General features: G+C 44.0%; 1 protein-coding gene across 1 annotated transcript in view; it reads left to right on the top strand.

Moving 5' to 3' along the window:
- The window catches only part of unc5a (unc-5 netrin receptor A), a 468,131-nt gene that overhangs the window by 363,840 nt on the left and 76,606 nt on the right, over window positions 1-27,685 (top strand). Inside the window, exon 12 of the mRNA XM_065019100.1 lies at window positions 2,841-3,074. Within this exon, the coding sequence (XP_064875172.1) occupies window positions 2,841-3,074 (234 nt within the window). The remainder of the gene's footprint in view (window positions 1-2,840; window positions 3,075-27,685) is intronic.

Genomic DNA, 27,685 nt, shown 5'->3' with positions numbered 1-27,685 from the left:
CTATCAGTCAGTTGAGCTGTAGTGTGTCCTATCAGTCAGTTGAGCTGTAGTGTGTCCTATCAGTCAGTTGAGCTGTAGCGTGTCCTGTCTGTTGAGCTGTAGCGTGTCCTATCAGTCAGTTGAGCTGTAGCGTGTCCTGTCAGTCAGTTGAGCTGTAGTGTGTCCTGTCAGTCTGTTGAGCTGTAGCGTGTCCTATCAGTCAGTTGAGCTGTAGCGTGTCCTATCAGTCAGTTGAGCTGTAGCGTGTCCTGTCAGTCAGTTGAGCTGTAGCGTGTCCTATCAGTCAGTTGAGCTGTAGCGTGTCCTATCAGTCAGTTGAGCTGTAGCGTGTCCTATCAGTCAGTTGAGCTGTAGCGTGTCCTATCAGTCAGTTGAGCTGTAGCGTGTCCTATCAGTCAGTTGAGCTGTAGCGTGTCCTATCAGTCTGTTGAGCTGTAGCGTGTCCTATCAGTCAGTTGAGCTGTAGCGTGTCCTATCAGTCAGTTGAGCTGTAGCGTGTCCTATCAGTCTGTTGAGCTGTAGCGTGTCCTATCAGTCAGTTGAGCTGTAGCGTGTTCTATCAGTCTGTTGAGCTGTAGCGTGTCCTATCAGTCAGTTGAGCTGTAGCGTGTCCTATCAGTCAGTTGAGCTGTAGCGTGTCCTATCAGTCAGTTGAGCTGTAGCGTGTCCTATCAGTCAGTTGAGCTGTAGCGTGTCCTGTCAGTCTGTTGAGCTGTAGCGTGTCCTATCAGTCAGTTGAGCTGTAGCGTGTCCTATCAGTCAGTTGAGCTGTAGCGTGTCCTATCAGTCAGTTGAGCTGTAGCGTGTCCTATCAGTCAGTTGAGCTGTAGCGTGTCCTATCAGTCAGTTGAGCTGTAGTGTGTCCTATCAGTCAGTTGAGCTGTAGCGTGTCCTATCAGTCAGTTGAGCTGTAGCGTGTCCTATCAGTCAGTTGAGCTGTAGCGTGTCCTATCAGTCTGTTGAGCTGTAGCGTGTCCTATCAGTCAGTTGAGCTGTAGCGTGTCCTATCAGTCAGTTGAGCTGTAGCGTGTCCTATCAGTCAGTTGAGCTGTAGCGTGTCCTATCAGTCAGTTGAGCTGTAGCGTGTCCTATCAGTCAGTTGAGCTGTAGCGTGTCCTATCAGTCAGTTGAGCTGTAGCGTGTCCTGTCAGTCAGTTGAGCTGTAGCGTGTCCTATCAGTCAGTTGAGCTGTAGCGTGTCCTGTCAGTCTGTTGAGCTGTAGCGTGTCCTATCAGTCTGTTGAGCTGTAGCGTGTCCTATCAGTCAGTTGAGCTGTAGCGTGTCCTATCAGTCAGTTGAGCTGTAGCGTGTCCTGTCTGTTGAGCTGTAGCGTGTCCTATCAGTCAGTTGAGCTGTAGTGTGTCCTGTCAGTCTGTTGAGCTGTAGCGTGTCCTATCAGTCAGTTGAGCTGTAGCGTGTCCTATCAGTCAGTTGAGCTGTAGCGTGTCTTGTCTGTTGAGCTGTAGTGTGTCCTATCAGTCTGTTGAGCTGTAGCGTGTCCTATCAGTCAGTTGAGCTGTAGCGTGTCCTATCAGTCAGTTGAGCTGTAGCGTGTCCTGTCAGTCTGTTGAGCTGTAGCGTGTCCTATCAGTCAGTTGAGCTGTAGCGTGTCCTATCAGTCAGTTGAGCTGTAGCGTGTCCTATCAGTCAGTTGAGCTGTAGCGTGTCCTATCAGTCAGTTGGGCTGTAGCGTGTCCTATCAGTCAGTTGAGCTGTAGCGTGTCCTATCAGTCAGTTGAGCTGTAGCGTGTCCTATCAGTCAGTTGAGCTGTAGCGTGTCCTATCAGTCAGTTGAGCTGTAGCGTGTCCTATCAGTCAGTTGGGCTGTAGCGTGTCCTATCAGTCAGTTGAGCTGTAGCGTGTCCTATCAGTCAGTTGGGCTGTAGCGTGTTCTATCAGTCAGTTGAGCTGTAGCGTGTCCTATCAGTCTGTTGAGCTGTAGCGTGTCCTGTCTGTTGAGCTGTAGCGTGTCCTATCAGTCAGTTGAGCTGTAGCGTGTCTTGTCAGTCTGTTGAGCTGTAGCGTGTCCTATCAGTCAGTTGAGCTGTAGCGTGTCCTATCAGTCAGTTGAGCTGTAGCGTGTCCTGTCTGTTGAGCTGTAGCGTGTCCTATCAGTCAGTTGAGCTGTAGCGTGTCCTATCAGTCAGTTGAGCTGTAGCGTGTCCTATCAGTCAGTTGAGCTGTAGCGTGTCCTATCAGTCAGTTGAGCTGTAGCGTGTCCTATCAGTCAGTTGGGCTGTAGCGTGTCCTATCAGTCAGTTGAGCTGTAGCGTGTCCTATCAGTCAGTTGAGCTGTAGCGTGTCTTGTCAGTCTGTTGAGCTGTAGCGTGTCCTGTCTGTTGAGCTGTAGCGTGTTCTATCAGTCAGTTGAGCTGTAGCGTGTCCTGTCTGTTGAGCTGTAGCGTGTTCTATCAGTCAGTTGAGCTGTAGCGTGTCCTATCAGTCAGTTGAGCTGTAGCGTGTCCTGTCTGTTGAGCTGTAGCGTGTCCTATCAGTCAGTTGAGCTGTAGCGTGTCCTATCAGTCAGTTGAGCTGTTTCGGCAGGTGGAGCAGACAACTCTCTTCACATTTCTCTTGTCTCTCCCTCTCTCTCTAAATCTCTTTAATCCAATATTTACTCGATGTTACATCTCTCCTTTCTCTCATCTTAGTTCTTCTTTCTCTCCAGAAGCAGTTTTGTTGCCAGGAAACTAGAGTTTCATGTGGTCTGAATTATTTAGTTGATTTTTCTATCACTGTCCACACATGCACCCTGACCCCACTACCACACACAGCCTGCCGATGACCCCACGACCACACACACCCTGCCCCTAACCCCACACCTCTCTCTCTATCCCCAGGACGTCTTGATGATGGGGGAGGAGTTGATCTCGGAGCCGTATTACTGTCAGTTGGAGGCAGAGACGTGCAGAGTGTTCTCGGAGCAGTTGGGTCGTTTCTCTCTGGTGGGAGAATCTCTAAACATGTCCGCAGCTAAGCGTCTCCGTCTGGTGCTCTTCTCTGACGCATACTGCTCTACCCTAGAGTATAACATCAGAGTCTACTGCATGGATGATACACAAGATGTCTTCAAGGTAAGGAACCTAGATACACACACACCTCAGAGGTGTTGTTTCATCCACACACCTTTAGAACCCCACAGAGGTGTAGTTTCATCCACACACCTTTAGAACCCCACAGAGGTCTTGTTTCATCCACACACCTTTAGAACCCCACAGAGGTCTTGTTTCATCCACACACCTTTAGAACCCCACAGAGGTGTTGTTTCATCCACACACCTTTAGAACCCCACAGAGGTGTAGTTTCATCCACACACCTTTAGAACCCCTCAGAGGTGTTGTTTCATCCACACACCTTTAGAACCCCACAGAGGTGTAGTTTCATCCACACACCTTTAGAACCCCTCAGAGGTGTTGTTTCATCCACACACCTTTAGAACCCCACAGAGGTGTAGTTTCATCCACACACCTTTAGAACCCCACAGAGGTGTAGTTTCATCCACACACCTTTAGAACCCCACAGAGGTGTAGTTTCATCCACACACCTTTATAACCCCACAGAGGTGTTGTGTGTGTGTGTGTGTGTGTGTGTGTGTGTGTGTGTGTGTGTGTGTGTGTGTGTGTGTGTGTGTGTGTGTGTGTGTGTGTGTGTGTGTGTGTGTGTGTGTGAGCGAGCGAGCGCACCCAACTTAAATGATCACCCCCTATGGGCCCTTGTCAAAAGTGGTGCACTATATAGGGAATATGGAGGCGTTTGGGAAGAGCCAATATGTGTTCTGAGTGGTTAATGTATCTGCTAAAGAAATGTCTCGCTGTGTAACGACTGATAGAGCTGTGTGATATCGAGATTACCAAACAGCGGGACTTAGTGTTAAATCAACCTGTAAAAACGACAACTCCATAGAGAGGCTGTGGGTTACCACAGGAACAGGAACAGGAAGAGGAGACTGAGTGGCTAATGCACTCTGGGGCCAGGGGGGAGACGGGGAAATAAGAGGAGAGGAGGGGAGAGGAGAAGAGAGGAGGAGAGGAGGGGAGAGGATAAGAGAGGAGGAGAGGAGGAGAGAGGAGAAGAGAGGAGGAGAGGAGGGGAGAGGAGGAGAGGAGGGGAGAGGAGAGGAGAAGAGGGGAGGAGAGGAGGGGAGAGGAGAAGAGAGAAGGGGAGAGGAGAAGAGAGGAGGAGAGGAGAAGACAGGAGGGAAGAGGAGAAGAGGGGAGGAGAGGAGGGGAGAGGAGAAGAGAGGAGGAGAGGAGGGGAGAGGAGAGGAGAAGAGAGGAAGAGAGGAGGGGAGAGGAGAAGAGAGGAGAAGAGAGGAGGGGGAGAGAGGAGGGGGAGACGGGAAGTAGGAGAAGAGGGGAGGGGAGATGGGGGGGGAGATGAGTAGAGAGGGGAGTAGGGGGAGGGAGGGAGGAGAAGAGGGGAGAAAATAGGAGAGGAGGGGAGCGAGGAGCGAGGAGATGAGGAGAGGGGAGAGAGGAGGTGAGAGGAGGGGGAAGGAGAAGAGAGGGGGAGAGTATGGGAGGGGAGAGGAGAAGAGAGGAGAGGGGGGAAGGAGAAGAGAGGGGAGAGAGTGGAGGAGAGGAGTGGAGAGGGGGAAAGAGGAGAGTGTATTTTGCAAATGTATTAAAAATAAAAACAGAAATATCTTATTTACATAAGTATTTAGACCCTTTGCTATGAAATTGAGCTCAGGTGCATCCTGCTTCCATTCATAATCCTTGAGATGTTTCAACAATCTGATTGAAGTCCACCTGTGGTATTTTCAAATGATTGGACATGATTTGGAAAGGTCTATTTAAGGACACAAAGTTGACAGTGTATGTCAGATCAAAACTAAGGCATGAGATCAAAGTAATTGTCCGTAGAGCTGCGAGACAGGATTGTGTCGAGGCACAGATCTGGGGAAGGATACCAAAACATGTCTGCAGCATCGAATGTCCCCAAGAACACAGTGGCCTCCATCATTCTTAAATGAAAGAAGTTTGGAACCACCAAGACTCTTCCTAGAGCTAGCCGCCTGGCCAAACTGAGCAAACGGGGGAGAAGAGCCTTGGTCAGGGAGGTGACCAAGAACCCTATGGTCACTCTGACAGAGCTCCAAAGTTTCTCTGTGAAGATGGGAGAGCCTTCCAGAAAGACAACCATCTCTGCAGCACTCCACCAATCAGGCCTTTATGGTAGAGTGGCCAGACAGAAGCCACTCCTCAGTAAAAGGCACATGACAGCCCGCTTGGAGTTTGCAAAAAGACACCTAAAGACTCTCAGACCATTAGAAACCAGATTCTCTGGTCTGATGAAACCTGGCTTAGCAGAGTAGAACACCTGATAAAGAAAATGATAATCTCACGATCTAGGAACTCAGAGTACGAATCTCAGAGCAATATAGCACCACCAGGTGCAAAAACTCGACTTACCCAGTTGAAGGTGTTATTAGGTGATCCACTAAGGCTCGACGTATCCAGTTGAAGGTGTTATTACGTGATCCACTAAGGCTCGACGTATCCAGTTGAAGGTGTTATTACGTGATCCACTAAGGCTCGACGTACCCAGTTGCGGCCCACTTTTTGGAATTGATCCACTCGATTTCGTCCCTACGTTATATCAGCATCGAACACATCACCCTCCCTAGGAGAGAGGGGGTGACCTCGACAATATTTGGTAAAATGAGAGGCTGCCTGGATCTTTAATTAAAGACTCTTGCTCCCTTCAGTCTCAACTTTGATCTGAAGCCATTCTTGTGATTATTGTGATTGTGCTATTCGTTGTAAATGTTTGTAGGTCTGTAGCCATATTGTATCTATGATCGTGTGCTATTCATTGTAAATGTTTGTAGGTCTGTGTAGCCATATTGTATCTATGATCGTGTGCTATTCATTTATGTTTTTTATACGTTCTATTTATATCTGAGAATGAACCAATGATATCAGGCCACACCCAGCCATGATTACAGACACCTGTGTGTGTCCTTTGACACGATATAAACTAGTGATCCACAGTGTTTGTCATTATACGCAGATGAAGACAGCTTGTCTGTCCAAACGTTGGATTTTAGGTTATTCAATTATTGCATCTGAGCTCCTAGAGTGTGCGGCTCTCCTTTTCTTTTTCAAGTGAATGGTGTGCAAAGACTCGAGGCTGTAATCGCTGCCAAAAGGTGCTTCAACAAAGTACTGAGTAAAGGCTCTGAGTACTTATGGAAATGTGATATTTCATTTTTTCAACTTTTAAATATACCTTTGCAAAAATTCAACAAAAATTGTCACAATACCCCATAATGGCTTCACAATACCCCATAATGGCTTCACAATACCCCATAATGACATCACAATACCCCATAATGACATCACAATATCTCATAATGACATCACAATACCCCATAATGACATTTACAATACCCCATAATGACATCACAATACCCCATAATGACATCACAATACCTCATAATGACATCACAATACCTCATAATGACATCACAATACCCCATAATGACATCACAATACCCCATAATGACATCACAATACCCCATAATGACATCACAATACCTCATAATGACATCACAATACCCCATAATTGACAAAGCAAAAACAATTTTTGTTGAATTTTTGCAAAGGTATATTTAAAAGTTGAAAAAATGAAATATCATAAAACACAACCACAAATGCTTTAGAGATCATAAAACACAACCACAAATACAGTTGTCAATAACATGAAACCAAAAAGTCAAGGACACATTTTTTACCCAGACAAGGTAGTTTGTTGGTTTAGAAAATGTAACTGAAGCTATCAAATTATGCATAATATCCGCTGTTAAAGACTAATAGCTACAGACAACAAAAATAATGACTGATAAATTATTCTGAATGTCCCTCTGCAACATTAGCCACACTTTCCGTATGAGACTGGTTTCTGCGGTTTTCCTGCCCTGCCACATCCACAGCTCTCGGCTGTGCTTACCTTTGTAGTCTGTAATGGTTTTCCTGCCCTGCCACATCCTGGTATGTTGACCTGTTTAAAGGTCTTACATCGGCTACGGAGAGAGTGATCACACCCTGAACAGCTGGTGCTCTCATGCATGGTTTAATGTTGCTTGCCTCAATGCGAGCATAGAACAAACTTGTGTCACTTGGCAGCTCACGGCTGGGTTTCCCTTTGTAATCCATGATCGTTTGCAAGCCTTGCTACATCCGGCGAGCGTCAAAGCCGGTGTATTAGGATTCAAGTTTAGTCCTGTATTGACGCTTTGCCTGTTTGATGGTTCTTCGGAAGGCGCAGCGGAATTTCCTATAAGCGTCCTGATTAGTGTCCTGCTCCTTGAAAGCGGCAGCTCTAGCCTTTAGCTCAGTTCAGATGTTCAAAATCAAATCAAATCAAATCAAATGTATTTATATAGCCCTTCGTACATCAGCTGATATCTCAAAGTGCTGTACAGAAACCCAGCCTAAAACCCCAAACAATGCAGGTGTAGAAGCACGGTGGCTAGGAAAAACTCCCTAGAAAGGCCAAAACCTAGGAAGAAACCTAGAGAGGAACCAGGCTATGTGGGGTGGCCAGTCCTCTTCTGGCTGTGCCGGGTGGAGATTATAACAGAACATGGCCAAGATGTTCAAATGTTCATAAATGACCAGCATGGTCGAATAATAATAAGGCAGAACAGTTGAAACTGGAGCAGCAGCACGGTCAGGTGGACTGGGGACAGCAAGGAGTCATCATGTCAGGTAGTCCTGGGGCATGTTGCCTGTAATCCATGGCTTCTGGTTGGGATATGTACTTGCGGTCACTTTGGGGATGACGTCATCGATTCACTTATTAATGAAACCTGTAACTTATATGGTTAATTCCTCAATGCCATCAGATGAATCCCGGAACATATTCCAGTCTGTGCAAGCAAAATAGTCCCGTAGCTTAGCAACCGCTTCATCGGACCACTTCTGTATTGAGCGTGTCACTGGTACTTCCTGTTTGAGGTTTTGTATGCAAGCAGGAATCAGGAGGATGGAGTTATGTCCGATTTGCCAAATGGAATGCATCACTGTGTGTGGAGTAAAGGTGATCTAGAGGTGTTTTGCCTCTTGTTGCACAGTTGACATGCTTGTAGAAATTCTGTAAGACGGATTTCAGTTTGTCTGCATTAAAATCACTGGCCACTAGGAGTGCCTCCTTTGCGTGAGTATTTTCTTGTTTGCTTATGGCAGAACACAGCTCATTGCTAGGATATTGCAGTTCTTCAGGTCCCGTTGATAGGAGAGTCTCCAGCCTCGTCCAGTTTATTCTCCAGTGACTGTACATTATCCAATAGAACAGAGGGTAGAGGGGGTTTATTTACTCCCCTCTGTAGTTTCATCAGGGCGCCAGCACGTCAGCCTCTATTTCACAACTGTAGTTTCATCAGGGCGCCAGCACGTCAGCCTCTATTTCACAACTGTAGTTTCATCAGGGCGCCAGCACGTCAGCCTCTATTTCACAACTGTAGTTTCATCAGGGCGCCAGCACGTCAGCCTCTATTTCACATCTGTAGTTTCATCAGGGCGCCAGCACGTCAGCCTGTATTTCACCGTCTCTTTCTCTTCCAAGTGTCGGGGATTAGGGCGTGGTCTGGGGATTAGGGGGTGGTCCGGGGATTAGGGCGTGGTCTGGGGATTAGGGCTTGGTCCGGGAATTAGGGCATGGTCTGGGATTAGGGCTTGGTCCGGGGTCGCTGTTCTGATCTCCAGAAGCTATTTTTGGTCATAGGAAACAATGGAGGAAACATTATGTGCAAAAAAAATTACGATCAGCGAAAAAAGAAAAAAAAATAGGTCAGGAGCAAAACTATGGAGGAGAGGAGAGGAGAGGAGAGGAGAGGAGAGGGAAAGGAGAGGAGAGGAGAGGAGAGGAGAGGAGAGGAGAGGAGAGGGAGAGGAGAGGAGAGGAGAGGAGAGGAGAGGAGAGGAGAGGAGAGGAGAGGAGAGGAGAGAGGAGAGGAGAGGAGAGGAGAGGAGAGGAGAGGAGAGGAGAGAGAGAGGAGGAGAGGAGAGGAGAGGAGAGGAGAGGGAGGAGAGGAGAGGAGAGGAGAGGAGAGGAGAGGAGAGGGAGAGGAGAGGAGAGGAGAGGAGAGGGAGAGGAGAGGAGAGGAGAGGAGAGGAGAGAGGAGAGGAGAGGAGAGGAGAGGAGAGGGAGAGGAGAGGGAAAGGAGGGAGAGGAGAGGAGAGGGAAAGGAGAGGAGAGGAGAGGAGAGGAGAGAGAGGAGAGGAGAGGAGAGGGAAAGGAGAGGAGAGGAGAGGGAAAGGAGAGGAGAGGAGAGGAGAGGAGAGGAGAGGAGAGGAGAGGAGAGGAGAGGAGAGGAGAGGGGAGAGGAGAGGAGAGGAGAGGAAAGGAGAGGAGAGGAGAGGAGAGGAGAGGGAAAGGAGAGAGGAGAGGAGAGGAGAGGAGAGGAGAGGAGAGGAGAGGAGAGGAGAGGGCTGAGAGTAGAGGTGTGCCGAGACAAAACCAGTGCCAGCGCCAGCGTGCATCTTTCTCATGTCAATCAGTCATTTGTGAGGTTCTACGTGGTCTAAATAACTCAACTGGCTAGTTTGCCTGTCTGTAAATAGAAGGGCTGGCTGTACGTTGATCCTGCTGTTCTGATTGGATAGAGTGAAATTGAATTTCTCCATCCACTCGCTTCATAATTTCACCCAATCCCTTTTACTGGCATGTTTTGGGTCTGATCATTTAGATTGCTGCTGCCTGCTCCTCTTGTAAATCACATGGTGAGGACGTTTGATATCAAGCCGTCAATGTGCATAATATCTAACAGGAGGGACCAAGGGTAAGGGGAAAATATGAAATGCTGTTTCTGAACAGGAGAGAAACAGACACCCCTCCGCACACTAATCTGCAGATGTTTTGCAGTGAGCACGTGCAGGGAGGGATTTTGCCAACATCTATTTATTTAGGCATATTAAAACACTTTCGCCCCCCCCGATCACGAGTATCATCCGATCCGACTATCAACTGTCAAAGTATAGGATTATAAATACGAGTATGGCCCTGTCGGCACACCTCTAGTGGAGAGACACGACAGGAGAGAGGAAAGGAAGAGAGTGGGATACAGGAGAGGATCCGCAGTGTAAAACCACACTATTGATGCAGGATAAAACAACACTATTGATGCAGGATAAAACCACACTATTGATGCAGGATAAAACCACACTATTGATGCAGGATAAAACAACACTATTGATGCAGGATAAAACAACACTATTGATGCAGGATAAAACAACACTATTGATGCAGGATAAAACAACACTATTGATGCAGGATAAAACAACACTATTGATGCAGGATAAAACAACACTATTGATGCAGGATAAAACAACACTATTGATGCAGGATAAACCAACACTATTGATGCAGGATAAAACAACACTATTGATGCAGGATAAAACAACACTATTGATGCAGGATAAAACAACACTATTGATGCAGGATAAAACAACACTATTGATGCAGGATAAAACAACACTATTGATGCAGGATAAAATCACACTATTGATGCAGGATAAACCAACACTATTGATGCAGGATAAACCAACACTATTGATGCAGGATAAACAACACTATTGATGCAGGATAAAACAACACTATTGATGCAGGATAAAACCACACTATTGATGCAGGATAAACCAACACTATTGATGCAGGATAAAACAACACTATTGATGCAGGATAAAACAACACACTATTGATGCAGTATAAAACAACACTATTGATGCAGGATAAACCAACACTATTGATGCAGGATAAACAACACTATTGATGCAGGATAAAACAACACTATTGATGCAGGATAAAACCACACTATTGATGCAGGATAAAACAACACTATTGATGCAGGATAAAACAACACTATTGATGCAGGATAAACAACACTATTGATGCAGGATAAAACAACACTATTGATGCAGGATAAAACAACACTATTGATGCAGGATAAACAACACTATTGATGCAGGATAAAACCACACTATTGATGCAGGATAAACCAACACTATTGATGCAGGATAAAACAACACTATTGATGCAGGATAAACCAACACTATTGATGCAGGATAAAACAACACCACTGATGCAGGATAAACCAACACTATTGATGCAGGATAAACCAACACTATTGATGCAGGATAAAACAACACTATTGATGCAGGATAAAACAACACTATTGATGCAGGATAAAACCACACTATTGATGCAGGATAAAACAACACTATTGATGCAGGATAAACAACACTATTGATGCAGGATAAAACCACACCACTGATGCAGGATAAACCAACACTATTGATGCAGGATAAAACCACACTATTGATGCAGGATAAAACCACACTATTGATGCAGGATAAAACAACACACTATTGATGCAGGATAAAACCACACTTGTTTATAATGCTCTCTCACTCAGGAGACGGTGTGTACAGTAGAGTACGGACTTGGCTGAGCTTAGCTGCACTGGCCTGGTATTGCATCATATTTGCTGAAAATAATAATAACTTGTCTTCTGTTAGGTAATGTCACAGAGAACACAGGATGTCATAGAGAACACAGGATGTCATAGAGAACACAGGATGTCATAGAGAACACAGGATGTCATAGAGAACACAGGATGTCATAGAGAACACAGGATGTCATAGAGAACACAGGATGTCATAGAGAACACAGGATGTCATAGAGAACACAGGATGTCATAGAGAACACAGGATGTCATAGAGAACACAGGATGTCATAGAGAACACAGGATGTCATGTCATAGAGAACACAGGATGAACACAGGATGTCATAGAGAACACAGGATGTCACAGAGAACACAGGATGTCATAGAGAACACAGGATGTCACAGAGAACACAGGATGTCACAGAGAACACAGGATGTCACAGAGAACACAGGATGTCATAGAGAATGAGGTTATGATTTATGATCTCCCAGAGACTCTCCAGTATTTGTCATCTGTAAACTATCACATCTCTTCTTTAATATCTATGAATATTACAACTCATCTCATGTGATCTCATAATGGAGTCCCATGTCAGCCAGGCGCTTTCTGAAGCATGTCCTCTACTGCTGGCTGGATGGAGGAATGGAGGGAAGCAGGGATAGAGGGATGGAGTGAGGGAGAGAGGGAGGCAGGGATAGAGTGAGGGAGAGATTGAGGGGTGGAGTAAGGTAGAGAGGGAAGCAGGGATAGAGTGAGGGAGAGATGGAGGGATGGATGGAGTGAGGGAGAGAGAGTGAGGGAGGGATGGAGTGAGGGATAGAGTGAGGGAGGGATGGATGGAGTGAGGGAGAAATGGAGGGATGGAGTGAGGTACAGAGGGAAGCAGGGATAGAGTGAGGGAGGGAGGGATGGAGGGATGGAGTGAGGGAGAGAGTGAGAGATGGAGTGAGGGAGAGAGGGAGGCAGGGATAGAGTGAGGGAGGGATGGAGGGATGGAGTGAGGGAGAGAGGGAGGCAGGGATAGAGTGAGGGAGGGATGGAGGGATGGAGTGAGGGAGAGAGGGAGGCAGGGATAGAGTGAAGGAGAGATGGAGGGATGGATGGAGTGAGGGAGAGAGTGAGAGATGGAGTGAGGGAGAGAGGGAAGCAGGGATAGAGTGAAGGAGAGATTGAGGGGGGAGGGAGGGAGGGAGGGAGGGAGGGAGGGAGGGAGGGAGGGAGGGAGGGAGGGAGGGATGGAAGGATGTATGGAAGGAGGGATGGAGTGAGGGATTGAGGGAGGGAGGGATTGAGTGAGGGAGGGAGGCAGGGATGGAGGGATGAGGGAGGAAGATATTGAGAAAAGAGTGGGAGGTTACAGTAATTCACAACCTCCCCTGGAGCGTGAGCTCAATTCTCCTCTCCTCCTCAGCTCTCTGATTGGCTCATTTCAGACAGATCTCTCCCACTTTCCTCTCCTTCACTTCCCTCATCCACCTCCCACCTCCTCTCCTCCCTACAGCCCTTCACAGACACCAGCACCCCTCTCTGAGAGCAGGTCAGACACTCCACCAGGCTGAAGTGAACTGGAGTGGGAATCACCACTTCTGGTTGGAGGGGTGGCAGAGGGAGAGAAGGGAGAGGGAGCGTGAAGGACAGGGGAGAGGGATCACGGGAGGGGGGGCTGGCAGAGAGCTGAGAGAGAGGCACTCCTTTTAATTTACTAATTAAGCATGCAAATTAAATCTTAACAGGCTACTCAGAGGCAGTCCCCGAGGGAGGGAGGCTGGCATTACCGCCTGATTATCCGTCTCCATACGGAGAAAGGGAAGAGAGAAGAGAGAGAGAGAGAGAGAGAGAGAGAGAGAGAGAGAGAGAGAGAGAGAGAGAAAGAGAGAGAGAGAGAGAGAGGAGAGAGAGAGAGAGACAAGGAGAGAGAGAGAGAGAGAGCGAGAGAGAGAGAGAGAGAGAGAGAGAGAGAGAGAGAGAGAGAGAGAGAGAGAGAGAGAGAGAGAGAGAGAGAGAGAGAGGGGAGGGACTGAGAGAGAAGGCGGGGGAGAGGGAGAGATATATGAGAGAGAAAGAGAAACAGAAAGACAGATAAAGGGAGAAATGGTAGAGAGAGATGGGGAACCTCTTGGCGCGTGGCAGTCGAGCGAAACCACCATCAGGACAAAATTAGCCGCATGCACAGACATACACACACACGCACACGTGTGTGTGTGTGTGTGTGTGTGTGTTTATCCTAGAGGCACCAGAGTCTGGTTTGATCTGGTCTGTTCTGGTCTGGTCTGTTTTGGTCTGGTCTGTTTTGGTCTGGTCTGGTTTGGTCTGTTCTGGTCTGGTCTGGTCTGGTCTGGTCTGGTCTGGTCTGGTTTGTTCTGGTCTGGTTTGTTCTGGTCTGGTTTGTTCTGGTCTGGTCTGTTCTGGTCTGGTCTACAACACACACACACTGAGAGGACACACACACTGGTCTGGTCTGGTCTGGTTTGTTCTGGTCTGGTTTGTTCTGGTTTGTTCTGGTCTGGTTTGTTCTGGTCTGGTTTGTTCTGGTCTGGTTTGTTCTGGTCTGGTCGGGTCTGGTCTGGTCTGGTCTGGTTTGTTCTGGTCTGGTTTGTTCTGGTCTGGTCTGGTCTGGTTTGTTCTGGTCTGGTCTGGTCTGGTTTGTTCTGGTCTGTTCTGGTCTGGTCTGGTCTGGTCTGGTTTGTTCTGGTCTGGTTTGTTCTGGTCTGGTCTGGGTCTGGTCTGGTCTGGTCTGGTTTGATCTGGTCTGGTCTGTTCTGGTCTGGTCTGGTCTGGTCTGGTTTGTTCTGGTCTGGTGCCTCTTGTTTCTTGGCTGTCAGTCTCAGTCGATACCAACAGGGCCTGTGTCAACCAGAGACATGGTACCTCACACACACACACATACCAACAGGGCCTGCGTCAACCAGAGACATGCTACCTCACACACACACACATACCAACAGGGCCTGTGTCAACCAGAGACATGCTACCTCACACACACACACATACCAACAGGGCCTGCGTCAACCAGAGACATGCTACCTCACACACACATACCAACAGGGCCTGTGTCAACCAGAGACATGGTACCTCACACACACATACCAACAGGGCCTGTGTCAACCAGAGACATGGTACCTCACACACGCACACATACCAACAGGGCCTGTGTCAACCAGAGACATGGTACCTCACACACACATACCAACAGGGCCTGCGTCAGCCAGAGACATGGTACCTCACGCAAGCCCACATACCAACAGGGCCTGCGTCAACCAGAGACATTGTACCTCACGCACACACACACACCAACAGGGCCTGTGTCAACCAGAGACATGGTACCTCACACACACACATACCAACAGGGCCTGCGTCAGCCAGAGACATGCTACCTCACACACACACACATACCAACAGGGCCTGCGTCAACCAGAGACATGGTACCTCACACACGCACACATACCAACAGGGCCTGTGTCAACCAGAGACATGGTACCTCACACACACATACCAACAGGGCCTGCGTCAACCAGAGACATGGTACCTCACGCAAGCCCACATACCAACAGGGCCTGCGTCAACCAGAGACATGGTACCTCACGCAAGCCCACATACCAACAGGGCCTGCGTCAACCAGAGACATGGTACCTCACGCACACACACACACCAACAGGGCCTGTGTCAACCAGAGACATGGTACCTCACACACACACATACCAACAGGGCCTGCGTCAGCCAGAGACATGCTACCTCACACACACACACATACCAACAGGGCCTGCGTCAACCAGAGACATGGTACCTCACACACACATACCAACAGGGCCTGTGTCAACCAGAGACATGGTACCTCACACACACACACATACCAACAGGGCCTGTGTTCTGGTCTGGTGCCTCTTGTTTCTTGGCTGTCAGTCTCAGTCGATACCAACATGGTACCTCACACACACACACATACCAACAGGGCCTGTGTCAACCAGAGACATGGTACCTCACACACACACATACATACCAACAGGGCCTGTGTCAACTGTGTTCTGGTCTGAGTGCCCTCACACACACACACACATACCAACAGTTTCTTGGCTGTCAGTCTCAGTCACACATACCAACATGTGTACAGAGACATGCTACACACACACACATACCAACAGGGCCTGCATCAGCCAGAGACATGGTACCTCACACACACACACATACCAACAGGGCCTGTGTCAACCAGAGACATGGTACCTCACACACACACACATACCAACAGGGCCTGCGTCAGCCAGAGACATGGTACCTCACACACACACACACATACCAACAGGGCCTGTGTCAACAAGAGACATGCTACCTCACACACACATACCAACAGGGCCCGTGTCAACCAGAGACATGGTACCTCACACACACACACATACCAACAGGGCCTGTGTCAACCAGAGACATGGTACCTCACACACACACACATACCAACAGGGCCTGCGTCAGCCAGAGACATGGTACCTCACACACACACACATACCAACAGGGCCTGTGTCAACCAGAGACATGGTACCTCACACACACATACCAACAGGGCCTGCGTCAACCAGAGACATGCTACCTCACACACACACACATACCAACAGGGCCTGCGTCAACCAGAGACATGCTACCTCACACACACACACATACCAACAGGGCCTGCGTCAGCCAGAGACATGGTACCTCACACACACACACACACATACCAACAGGGCCTGTGTCAACCAGAGACATGCTACCTCACACACACATACCAACAGGGCCCGTGTCAACCAGAGACATGGTACCTCACACACACATACCAACAGGGCCTGCGTCAACCAGAGACATGGTACCTCACACACACATACCAACAGGGCCTGCGTCAGCCAGAGACATGGTACCTCACACACACACACATACCAACAGGGCCTGCGTCAGCCAGAGACATGGTACCTCACACACACACACATACCAACAGGGCCTGTGTCAGCCAGCAGAGTCTTCCCCACAAACACACACATACCAACAGGGCCTGCGTCAGCCAGAGACATGGTACCTCACACACACACACATACCAACAGGGCCTGTGTCAGCCAGCAGAGTCTTCCCCACAAACACACAGCGTTTCTCATCTCCCAGTTAGGACTGTTATTGTCTTTGATGCAGAGAGTGTGATACTGAGTGTGCTGTGTCTCTTGGGGAAGTTGCGATGACATTTCCCTGTGATGCTCTGCGTATGTGATCCAGCTGTATGTTAGCCAGACAGCCCCTATCGGGACCAATGAAGTTCATATTTAATGTGTTCGTCGTCCTCTATTGGATCTCGCCAGGGCTGGCGGTTAGCTGATTGGCTCGCTGCACACCGACGACGTGTGTCTCAGTGTGTGTGTGTGTTCTCAGTGTGTGTGTGTCCTCTCAGTGTGTGTGTGTTCTCTTCAGTGTGTGTGTGTGTTCTCTCAGTGTGTGTGTGTCCTCTCAGTGTGTGTGTGTTCTCTCAGTGTGTGTGTGTGTTCTCTCAGTGTGTGTGTGTCCTCTCAGTGTGTGTGTGTTCTCTCAGTGTGTGTGTGTGTTCTCTCAGTGTGTGTGTGTGTGTGTGTGTTCTCTCAGGGTGTGTGTGTTCTCTCAGTGTGTGTGTGTGTGTGTTCTCTCAGGGTGTGTGTGTTCTCTCAGTGTGTGTGTGTGTTCTCTGAGTGTGTGTGTGTCCTCTCAGTCTGTGTGTTTGTGTGTGTTCTCTCAGTGTGTATGTGTGTTCTCAGTGTGTGTGTTTGTGTGTGTTCTCTCAGGGTGTGTGTGTTCTCTCAGTGTGTGTGTGTGTGTGTGTGTGTTCTCAGTGTGTATGTGTTCTCTCAGTGTGTGTGTGTGTTCTCTCAGTGTGTGTGTGTCCTCTCAGTGTGTGTGTGTGTTCTCAGTGTGTGTGTGTTCTCTCAGTGTGTGTGTGTGTTCTCTCAGTGTGTGTGTGTGTTCTCTCAGTGTGTGTGTGTGTTCTCTCAGTGTGTGTGTGTCCTCTCAGTGTCTGTGTGTGTTCTCTCAGTGTGTGTGTGTGTGTGTCTCAGTGTGTGTGTGTTCTCTCAGTGTGTGTGTGTCCTCTCAGTGTTTGTGTGTGTTCTCTCAGTGTGTGTGTGTGTTCTCTCAGTGTGTGTGTGTGTTCTCTCAGTGTGTGTGTGTTCTCTCAGTGTGTGCGTGTGTTCTCAGTGTGTGTGTGTGTTCTCTCGGTGTGTGTGTGTTCTCTTAGTGTGTGTGTGTTCTCTCAGTGTGTGTGTGTTTCTCTCGGTGTGTGTGTGTTCTCTCAGTGTGTGTGTGTCCTCTCAGTATGTGTGTGTGTGTGTTCTCTCAGTGTGTGTTTGTGTTCTCTCGGTGTGCGTGTGTGTGTGTGTGTTCTCTTAGTGTGTGTGTGTTCTCTCAGTGTGTGATTACGTTCTCTCGGTGTGCGTGTGTGTGTGTGTGTTCTCTTAGTGTGTGTGTGTGTTCTCTCAGTGTGTGTGTGTGTTCTCTCAGCGTGTGTGTGTGTTCTCAGTGTGTGTGTGTTCTCTCAGTGTGTGTGTGTGTTCTCTCAGTGTGTGTGTGTGTGTTCTCTTAGTGTGTGTGTGTGTTCTCAGTGTGTGTGTGTTCTCTCAGTGTGTGTGTGTGTTCTCTCAGTGTGTGTGTGTGTTTGACTCTTAGTGTGTGTGTGTGTTCTCAGTGGTAGGGAGGCGAGCAGGCCAGAGGTGGATGAGTGTGTGTGTGTTCTCTCAGTGTGTGTGTATGTCTTGTAGCGGATCTCAGTGTGTGTGGGGAAGGTGTGTTCTCTTAGTGTGTGTGTGTGTTCTCTCAGTGTGTGTGTGTGTTCTCTCAGTGTGTGTGTGTGTGTTTATTTTTTCATAGCCATCTCTTTACCACCACAAACTGATGCACTAAGACTGCAGTCAGCATAAGAGGCCATAAGCAAACAATAAAATGCTCAACCAGAAGCCGCACTCCTAGTGGCCGGGGACTGTAAACGCAGGCAAACTTAAATCTGTTTTACCTCATTTCTACCAGCATTTCACAAGCACACCAGAAACAGTCTCAGTTGAATGACAAAACTCTCAAGAAGGTCATTCTGAGAGAGATAGCGCCCTCCATTTGGAAAAAAGAAAGAAGGGATCTGACATCAGGGATAACTGCATCCTCCCGATTCCTGTTTACAAGCTCAAATGGTAGAAGAAGGAAGTTGTTGGGCGGCCGGCCGTCACAGTGACTTAGCTGTGAGCAGAACGGAAGTGGTCAGATGAAGCAGATGTTAAACTACAGGACTGTTTTGTTGTCACAGACTGGAATATGTTCCAGGATTTATCCAATGGCATTGAAGAGTACACCACATCAGTCACCAGCTTCAAACTATTACAAAGGAAAACCCTGCCGCGAGCTGCCCAGTGACGTGAGCCTATCAGACAGAATAAATGCCTTTTATGCTCGCTTTGAGGCAAGCAACACTGAAGCATGCATGAGAGCGCTAGCTTTTCTGGATGACTGTGTGACCACGCTCTCCGTAGCTGATGTGAGCAAGACCTTTAAACAGGTCAGCATACACAAGGGGCCAGACGGATTACGGCATGTGCAGACCAAGTGTCTTCACTGACCGAGTCTGTAATACCTACATGTTTGAAGCAGGTCAACCTGTGCCCAAGAATGTGAAGGTAACCTGCAGAAACGATTACCGCCCTGTAGTACTCACGTCAGTACCCATGAAAAGTGCTGTGAAAGTTGGTCATGGCTCACATCAATACCATCACCCCGGAAACCCCAGCGTAAAGATGTCATTGAGGGTGGCTACTTTGAAGAATCTGAAATGTAAAATATGGTTACTTTTCTGGTTACTACATGATTCCATATGGGTTATTTCATAGTGGTGACGTCATCACTATTATTCTACAATGTAGAAAATAGTTTAAAAAATAAAAACCTTGAATGAGTAGGTGTGTCCAAACTTTCGACTGGTACTGTGCATTACTTTAGATGCCGCTACAGATGCTTGATTCACCACCGGCAGACTGTCAGTCTCACTTCTAAACTATTGGACCATGGGAAATATTTGACCCTATTCACTAGCGCCTTACCTTTGACCAGGGTTCTGGAATAGGAATGATGCCTACACCTCTTATATGTGACTGCCATATCTGTTGAACTAACTACATTTGATTTGATTTGAATGGTGACATTTGTTGGAGATATAGACTGTCTTTCTCTCTATTATTATGAGGAATAATTCACAATCAGACCATTTAATTATAATTTTTTTTAATTCTGGTGAGTTTAAAATGACTTGTAATAGTCATTAAATTCCCTGAGCCTCATTTGGGCTCAAATGGCGAGAAAATGTTTCAATTAATTTCTCCTTTGTACTCTGCGGCATTGTATTTCAGAACTACACATGTCATGCTTTTCATCAATATGCATGTTTCCACTGCTAATTGTTTCAGAGCTTTTCGAACAACCCCAGTCGTAAATGTTTTAAAAGCCTGTCGGCACCCGAGTCGTAAAATGTTTTGTTCCATTATCATGTGTTTTAAAAGACTGTCTGCATCCCAAATAACATATTTACAAAGATTATACTTTTTATTTATTTTTATTTCCCAAAATATTGTGTGTTTTTTTTTAGCAGTTAGTGTATAACCATAATATTTGTTTGGATTAAAGGATAAAAAAATTAATCAACATTTGAGACAAACAGGCTTTTTGTGAGTATGGAACATTTCTGGGATCTTTTATTTCAGCTGATGAAACATGTGACCACCACTTTACATGTGGTGTTTATATGGTTGTTCAGTATAGATTCTCTATTGACTTTTTTTTACCCCTTTTTCTCCCCAATTTCATGGTATCCAATTGTTATGTAGTAGCTACTATCTTGTCTCATCGCTACAGTACACAACCCAACCAAACTGGTTCTTAACACAGTGCGCATCCAACCCGGAAGCCAGCCGCACCAATGCGCCAGAGGAAACACCGTGCACCTGGCCACCTTGGCTAGCGCACACTGCGCCCAGCCCGCCACAGGAGTCGCTGGTGCGCGGACCTCCCGGTCGCGGCAGGTTACAACAGAGCCTGGGCGCGAACCCAGGGACTCTGATGGCACAGCTGCAGTACAGCGCCCTTAACCACTGCGCCACCCGGGAGGCCTCTATTGACTTTTTTAATCCAGAATATGTTTAATCTGTGTACGGGAACCCAGGTTTATACAGTTTATACAGTACGATCAGAGAAGATAATATAATAAGAATATGTTTAATCTGTGTACGGGTTTATACGATCAGAGAAGATAATAAAAAAACTACTACATCAACTACTACAACATCAACTACTACAACATCAACTACTACTACTACTACAACATCAACTACTACTACTACTACAACATCAACTACTACTACTACAACATCAACTACTACTACTACAACATCAACTACTACTACTACAACATACTACAACATCAACTACTACAACATCAACTACTACTACTACTACAACATCAACTACTACTACTACAACATCAACTACTACTACAACATCAACTACTACTACTACAACAACAACTACTACTACTACTACAACAACATCAACTACTACTACAACATCAACTACAACATCAACTACTACAACATCAACTACTACTACTACTAAACATCAACTACTACTACTACAACATCAACTACTACTACTACAACATCAACTACTACTACTACTACAACATCAACTACTACTACTACTACAACATCAACTACTACTACTACTACAACATCAACTACTACTACTACTACAACATCAACTACTACTACTACAACATCAACTACTACTACTACAACATCAACTACTACAACATCAACTACTACTACTACATCAACTACTACTACTACATCAACTACTACTACTACAACAACTACTACTACTACTACAACATCAACATCAACTACTACAACATCAACTACTACAACATCAACTACTACAACATCAACTACTACTACTACATCAACTACTACTACTACAACATCAACTACTACAACATCAACTACTACTACTATCAACATCAACTACTACTACTACAACATCAACTACTACTACTACTACATCAACATCAACTACTACTACTACAACATCAACTACTACTACTACAACATCACTACACTACTACTACTACATCAACTACTACTACTACAACATCAACTACTACTACTACAACATCAACTAACTACTACTACAACACTCAACTACTACTACTACAACATCAACTACTACTACTACAACATCAACATCAACTACTACTACAACATCAACTACTACTACTACAACATCAACTACTACAACACAACATCAACTACTACTACTACAACATCAACATCAACTACTACAACATCAACTACTCACACTACTCAACATCAACTACTACTACATCAACATCAACATCAACTACTACTACTACAACATCAACTACTACAACATCAACTACTACAACATCAACTACTACAACATCAACTACTACTACAACATCAACTACTACTACTACAACATCAACTACTACATCAACTACTAAACATCAACTACTACAACATCAACATCTAACTCACTACTACTACAACATCAACTACTACTACTACTACAACATCAACTACTACAACATCAACTACTACAACATCAACTACTACAACATCAACTACTACTACATCAACATCAACTATACTACTACAAACATCAACTACTACTACTACAACATCAACTACTACAACATCAACTACTACAACATCAACTACTACTACTACAACATCAACTACAACAACATCAACTACTACTACAACATCAACTACTACTACTACAACATCAACTACTACTACTACAACATCAACTACTACTACTACAACATCAACTACTACTACTCAACATCAGCTACTACAACATCAACACTACTACTACAACATCAACTACAACTACTACAACATCAACTACAACTACTACAACATCAACTACTACTACTACAACAACATCAACTACTACTACTACAACATCAACTACTACAACAACATCAACTACTACTACTACAACATCAACATCACTACTACTACAACATCAACTACTACTACTACAACATCAACTATACAACATCAACATCAACTACTACTACTACATCAACATCAACTACTACTACTACTACAACATCAACTACTACTACACATCAACTACTACTACTACAACAACATCAACTACTACTACTACAACATCAACTCAACTACTACAACATCAACTACTACTACTACAACATCAACTACTACTACTACAACATCAACTACTACTACTACAACATCAACTACTACTACAACTACAAACATCAACTACTACTACTACAAACATCAACTACTACTACTACTAAACATCAACTACTACTACAACATCAACTACTACTACTACATCAACTCAACTACTACTACTACAACATCAACTACTACTACTACTACAACAACTACTACTACTACAACATCAACTACTACAACATCAACTACTACTACTACAACATCAACTACTACTACTACTACAACATCAACTACTATCAACTACTACTACTACAACATCAACTACTACAACATCAACTACTACTACAACATCAACTACTACTACTACAACATCAACTACTACTACTACTACAACATCAACTACTACTACTACAACATCAACTACTACTACTACAACATCAACTACTACTACTACAACATCAACTACTACTACTACTACAACATCAACTACTACTACTACAACATCACTACTACTACTACAACATCAACTACTACTACTACAACATCAACTACTACAACATCAACATACTACTACAACAACAACTACTACTACTACAACATCAACTACTACTACTACAACATCAACTACTACTACTACAACATCAACTACTACAACATCAACTACTACAACATCAACTACTACTACTACAACATCAACTACTACTACTACAACAACAACTACTACTACTACAACATCAACAACATCAACTACTACTACTACAACATCAACTACTACAACTACAACTAACTACTACTACTACAACATCAACTACTACTACTACAACATCAACTACTACTACTACAACATCAACTACTACTACTACAACATCAACTACTACTACTACAACATCAACTACTACTACTACAACATCAACTACTACAACATCAACTACTACTACTACAACAACAACTACTACTACTACTACTACATCAACTACTACTACTACAACATCAACTACTACAACATCAACTACTACTACTACAACATCAACTACTACTACTACTAAACATCAACTACTACTACTACAACATCAACTACTACAACATCAACTACTACACAACATCAACTACTACAACATCAACTACTACTACTACAACATCAACTACTACTACTACAACATCAACTACTACAACATCAACATAACATCAACTACTACTACTACAACATCAACTACTACAACATCAACTACTACTAACATCAACTACTACTACTAACTACTACAACATCAACTACTACTACTACTAACATCAACACATCAACATACTACTACTACAACATCAACTACTACTACAACATCAACATCAACTACTACTACTACAACATCAACTACTACTACTACAACATCAACTACTACTACTACAACATCAACTACTACTACTACAACATCAACTACTACTACTACAACATCAACTACTACTACAACATCAACTACTACTACTACAACATCAACATCAACTACTACAACATCAACTACTACTACTACAACATCAACTACTACAACATCAACTACTACAACTACTACAACATCAACTACTACTACTACAACATCAACTACTACTACTACAACATCAACATCAACTACATCAACTACAACTACTACAACATCAACTACTACTACTACAACATCAACTACTACAACATCAACTACTACTACTACAACAACTACTACTACTACTACAACATCAACTACTACTACTACTACATCAACTACTACTACTACAACATCAACTACTACAACATCAACTACTACTACTACAACATCAACTACTACTACTACAACATCAACTACTACAACATCAACATCAACTACTACTACTACAACATCAACTACTACAACATCAACATCAACTACTACTACAACATCAACTACTACAACATCAACTACTACTACTACTACATCAACTACTACTACTACAACATCAACTACTACAACATCAACATCAACTACTACTACTACAACATCAACTACTACAACATCAACTACTACAACATCAACTACTACAACATCAACTACTACTACTACAACATCAACTACTACTACTACAACATCAACTACTACAACATCAACTACTACAACATCAACATCAACTACTACTACTACAACATCAACTACTACAACATCAACTACTACAACATCAACTACTACAACATCAACTACTACAACATCAACTACTACATCAACTACTACAACATCAACTACTACTACTACAACATCAACTACTACAACATCAACTACTACTACAACATCAACTACTACAACATCAACTACTACAACATCAACTACTACAACAACATCAACTACTACAACATCAACTACTACTACTACAACATCAACTACTACTACTACAACATCAACTACTACTACTACAACATCAACTACTACAACATCAACTACTACAACACAACTACTACAACATCAACTACTACAACATCAACTACTACTACTACAACATCAACTACTACTACTACAACATCAACTACTACTACTACAACATCAACTACTACAACATCAACTACTACAACATCAACTCTACTACTACAACATCAACTACTACTACTACAACATCAACATCAACTACAACATCAACTACTACAACATCAACTACTACTACTACAACATCAACTACTACTACTACAACATCAACTACTACTACTACAACATCAACTACTACTACTACAACATCAACTACTACTACTACAACTAACTACTACTACTACAACATCAACTACTACTACTACTACAACATCAACTACTACTACTACAACATCAACTACTACTACAACATCAACTACTACTACTACAACATCAACTACTACTACTACAACATCAACTACTACTACTACAACATCAACTACTACAACATCAACATCACTACTACTACTACAACATCAACTACTACTACTACAACATCAACTACTACAACATCAACATCAACTACTACTACTACAACATCAACTACTACTACATCAACTACTACTACAAACATCAACTACTACTACAACATCAACTACTACATCAACTACTACTACTACAACATCAACTACTACAACATCAACTACTACTACTACAACAACTACTACTACTACTACAACATCAACTACTACTACTACAACATCAACTACTACTACTACAACATCAACTACTACTACTACAACATCAACTACTACTACTACAACATCAACTACTACTACTACAACATCAACTACTACTACAACATCAACTACTACAACATCAACTACTACTACTACAACATCAACTACTACTACAACATCAACTACTACTACAACATCAACTACTACAACATCAACTACTACTACTACAACATCAACTACTACAACATACTACTACAACATCAACTACTACAACATCAACTAACTACAACATCAACTACTACAACATCAACTACTACAACATCACTACTACTACAACATCAACTACTACTACTACTACAACATCAACTACTACTACTACAACATCAACTACTACTACAACATCAACTACTACTACTACAACATCAACTACTACTACTACTACAACATCAACATCAACTACTACAACATCAACTACTACAACATCAACTACTACAACATCAACTACTACTACTACAACATCAACTACTACTACTACAACATCAACTACTACTACATCAACATCAACTACTACTACTACATCAACTACTACTACTACAACATCAACTACTACTACTACAACATCAACTACACTACTACTACAACATCAACTACTACTACTACAACATCAACTACTACTACTACATCAACATCAACATCAACTCACTACAACATCAACTACTACTACTACAACATCAACATCAACTACTACTACAACAACATCAACTACTACTACTACAACATAACTACAACATCAACTACTACAACATCACATCAACTACTACTACTACAACATCAACTACTACTACTACAACATCAACTACTACTACTACAATCATACACACTACTACAACATCAACTACTACTACTACAACATCAACTACTACTACTACAACATCAACTACTACTACTACAACATCAACTACTACTACTACAACATCAACTACTACTACTACAAACTACTACAACTACTACTACTACTACAACATCAACTACTACTACTACAACATCAACTACTACTACTACAACATCAACTACTACAACATCAACTACTACTACTACTACAACATCAACTACTACTACTACTACAACATCAACTACTACTACAACATCAACTACTACTACTACAACATCAACTACTACTACTACAACATCAACTACTACTACTACAACATCAACTACTACAACATACAACATCAACTACTACTACTACAAACATCAACTACTACAACTACTACAACATCAACTACTACAACAACATCAACTACTACTACTACAACATCAACTACTACTACTACAACATCAACTACAACTACTACAACATCAACTACTACTACTACAACATCAACTACAACACTACAACATCAACTACAACATACTACTACAACATCAACTACTACTACAACACTCAACTAACATCAACTACTACAACATCAACTACTACTACAACATCAACTACTACTACTACAACATCAACTACTACTACTACAACAACAACAACTACTACTACATCAACATACAACATCAACAACAACATCAACTACTACAACATCAACTACTACAACATCAACTACTACTACTACTACAACATCAACTACTACTACTACAACATCAACTACTAACTCACTACAACATCAACTACTACTCAACTACTACTACATCAACTACTACTACTACAACATCAACTACTACTACTACAACATCAACTACTACTAACTACAACATCAACTACTACAACATCAACTACTACAACATCAACTACTACTACTACAACATCAACTACTACTACTACAACATCAACTACTACTACTACTACTACAACATCAACT

Source organism: Oncorhynchus nerka, linkage group LG6, assembly GCF_034236695.1.
Source record: "Oncorhynchus nerka isolate Pitt River linkage group LG6, Oner_Uvic_2.0, whole genome shotgun sequence".
NCBI lineage: Eukaryota > Metazoa > Chordata > Actinopteri > Salmoniformes > Salmonidae > Oncorhynchus > Oncorhynchus nerka.
This window is presented reverse-complemented; position numbering and strand designations above follow the sequence as displayed.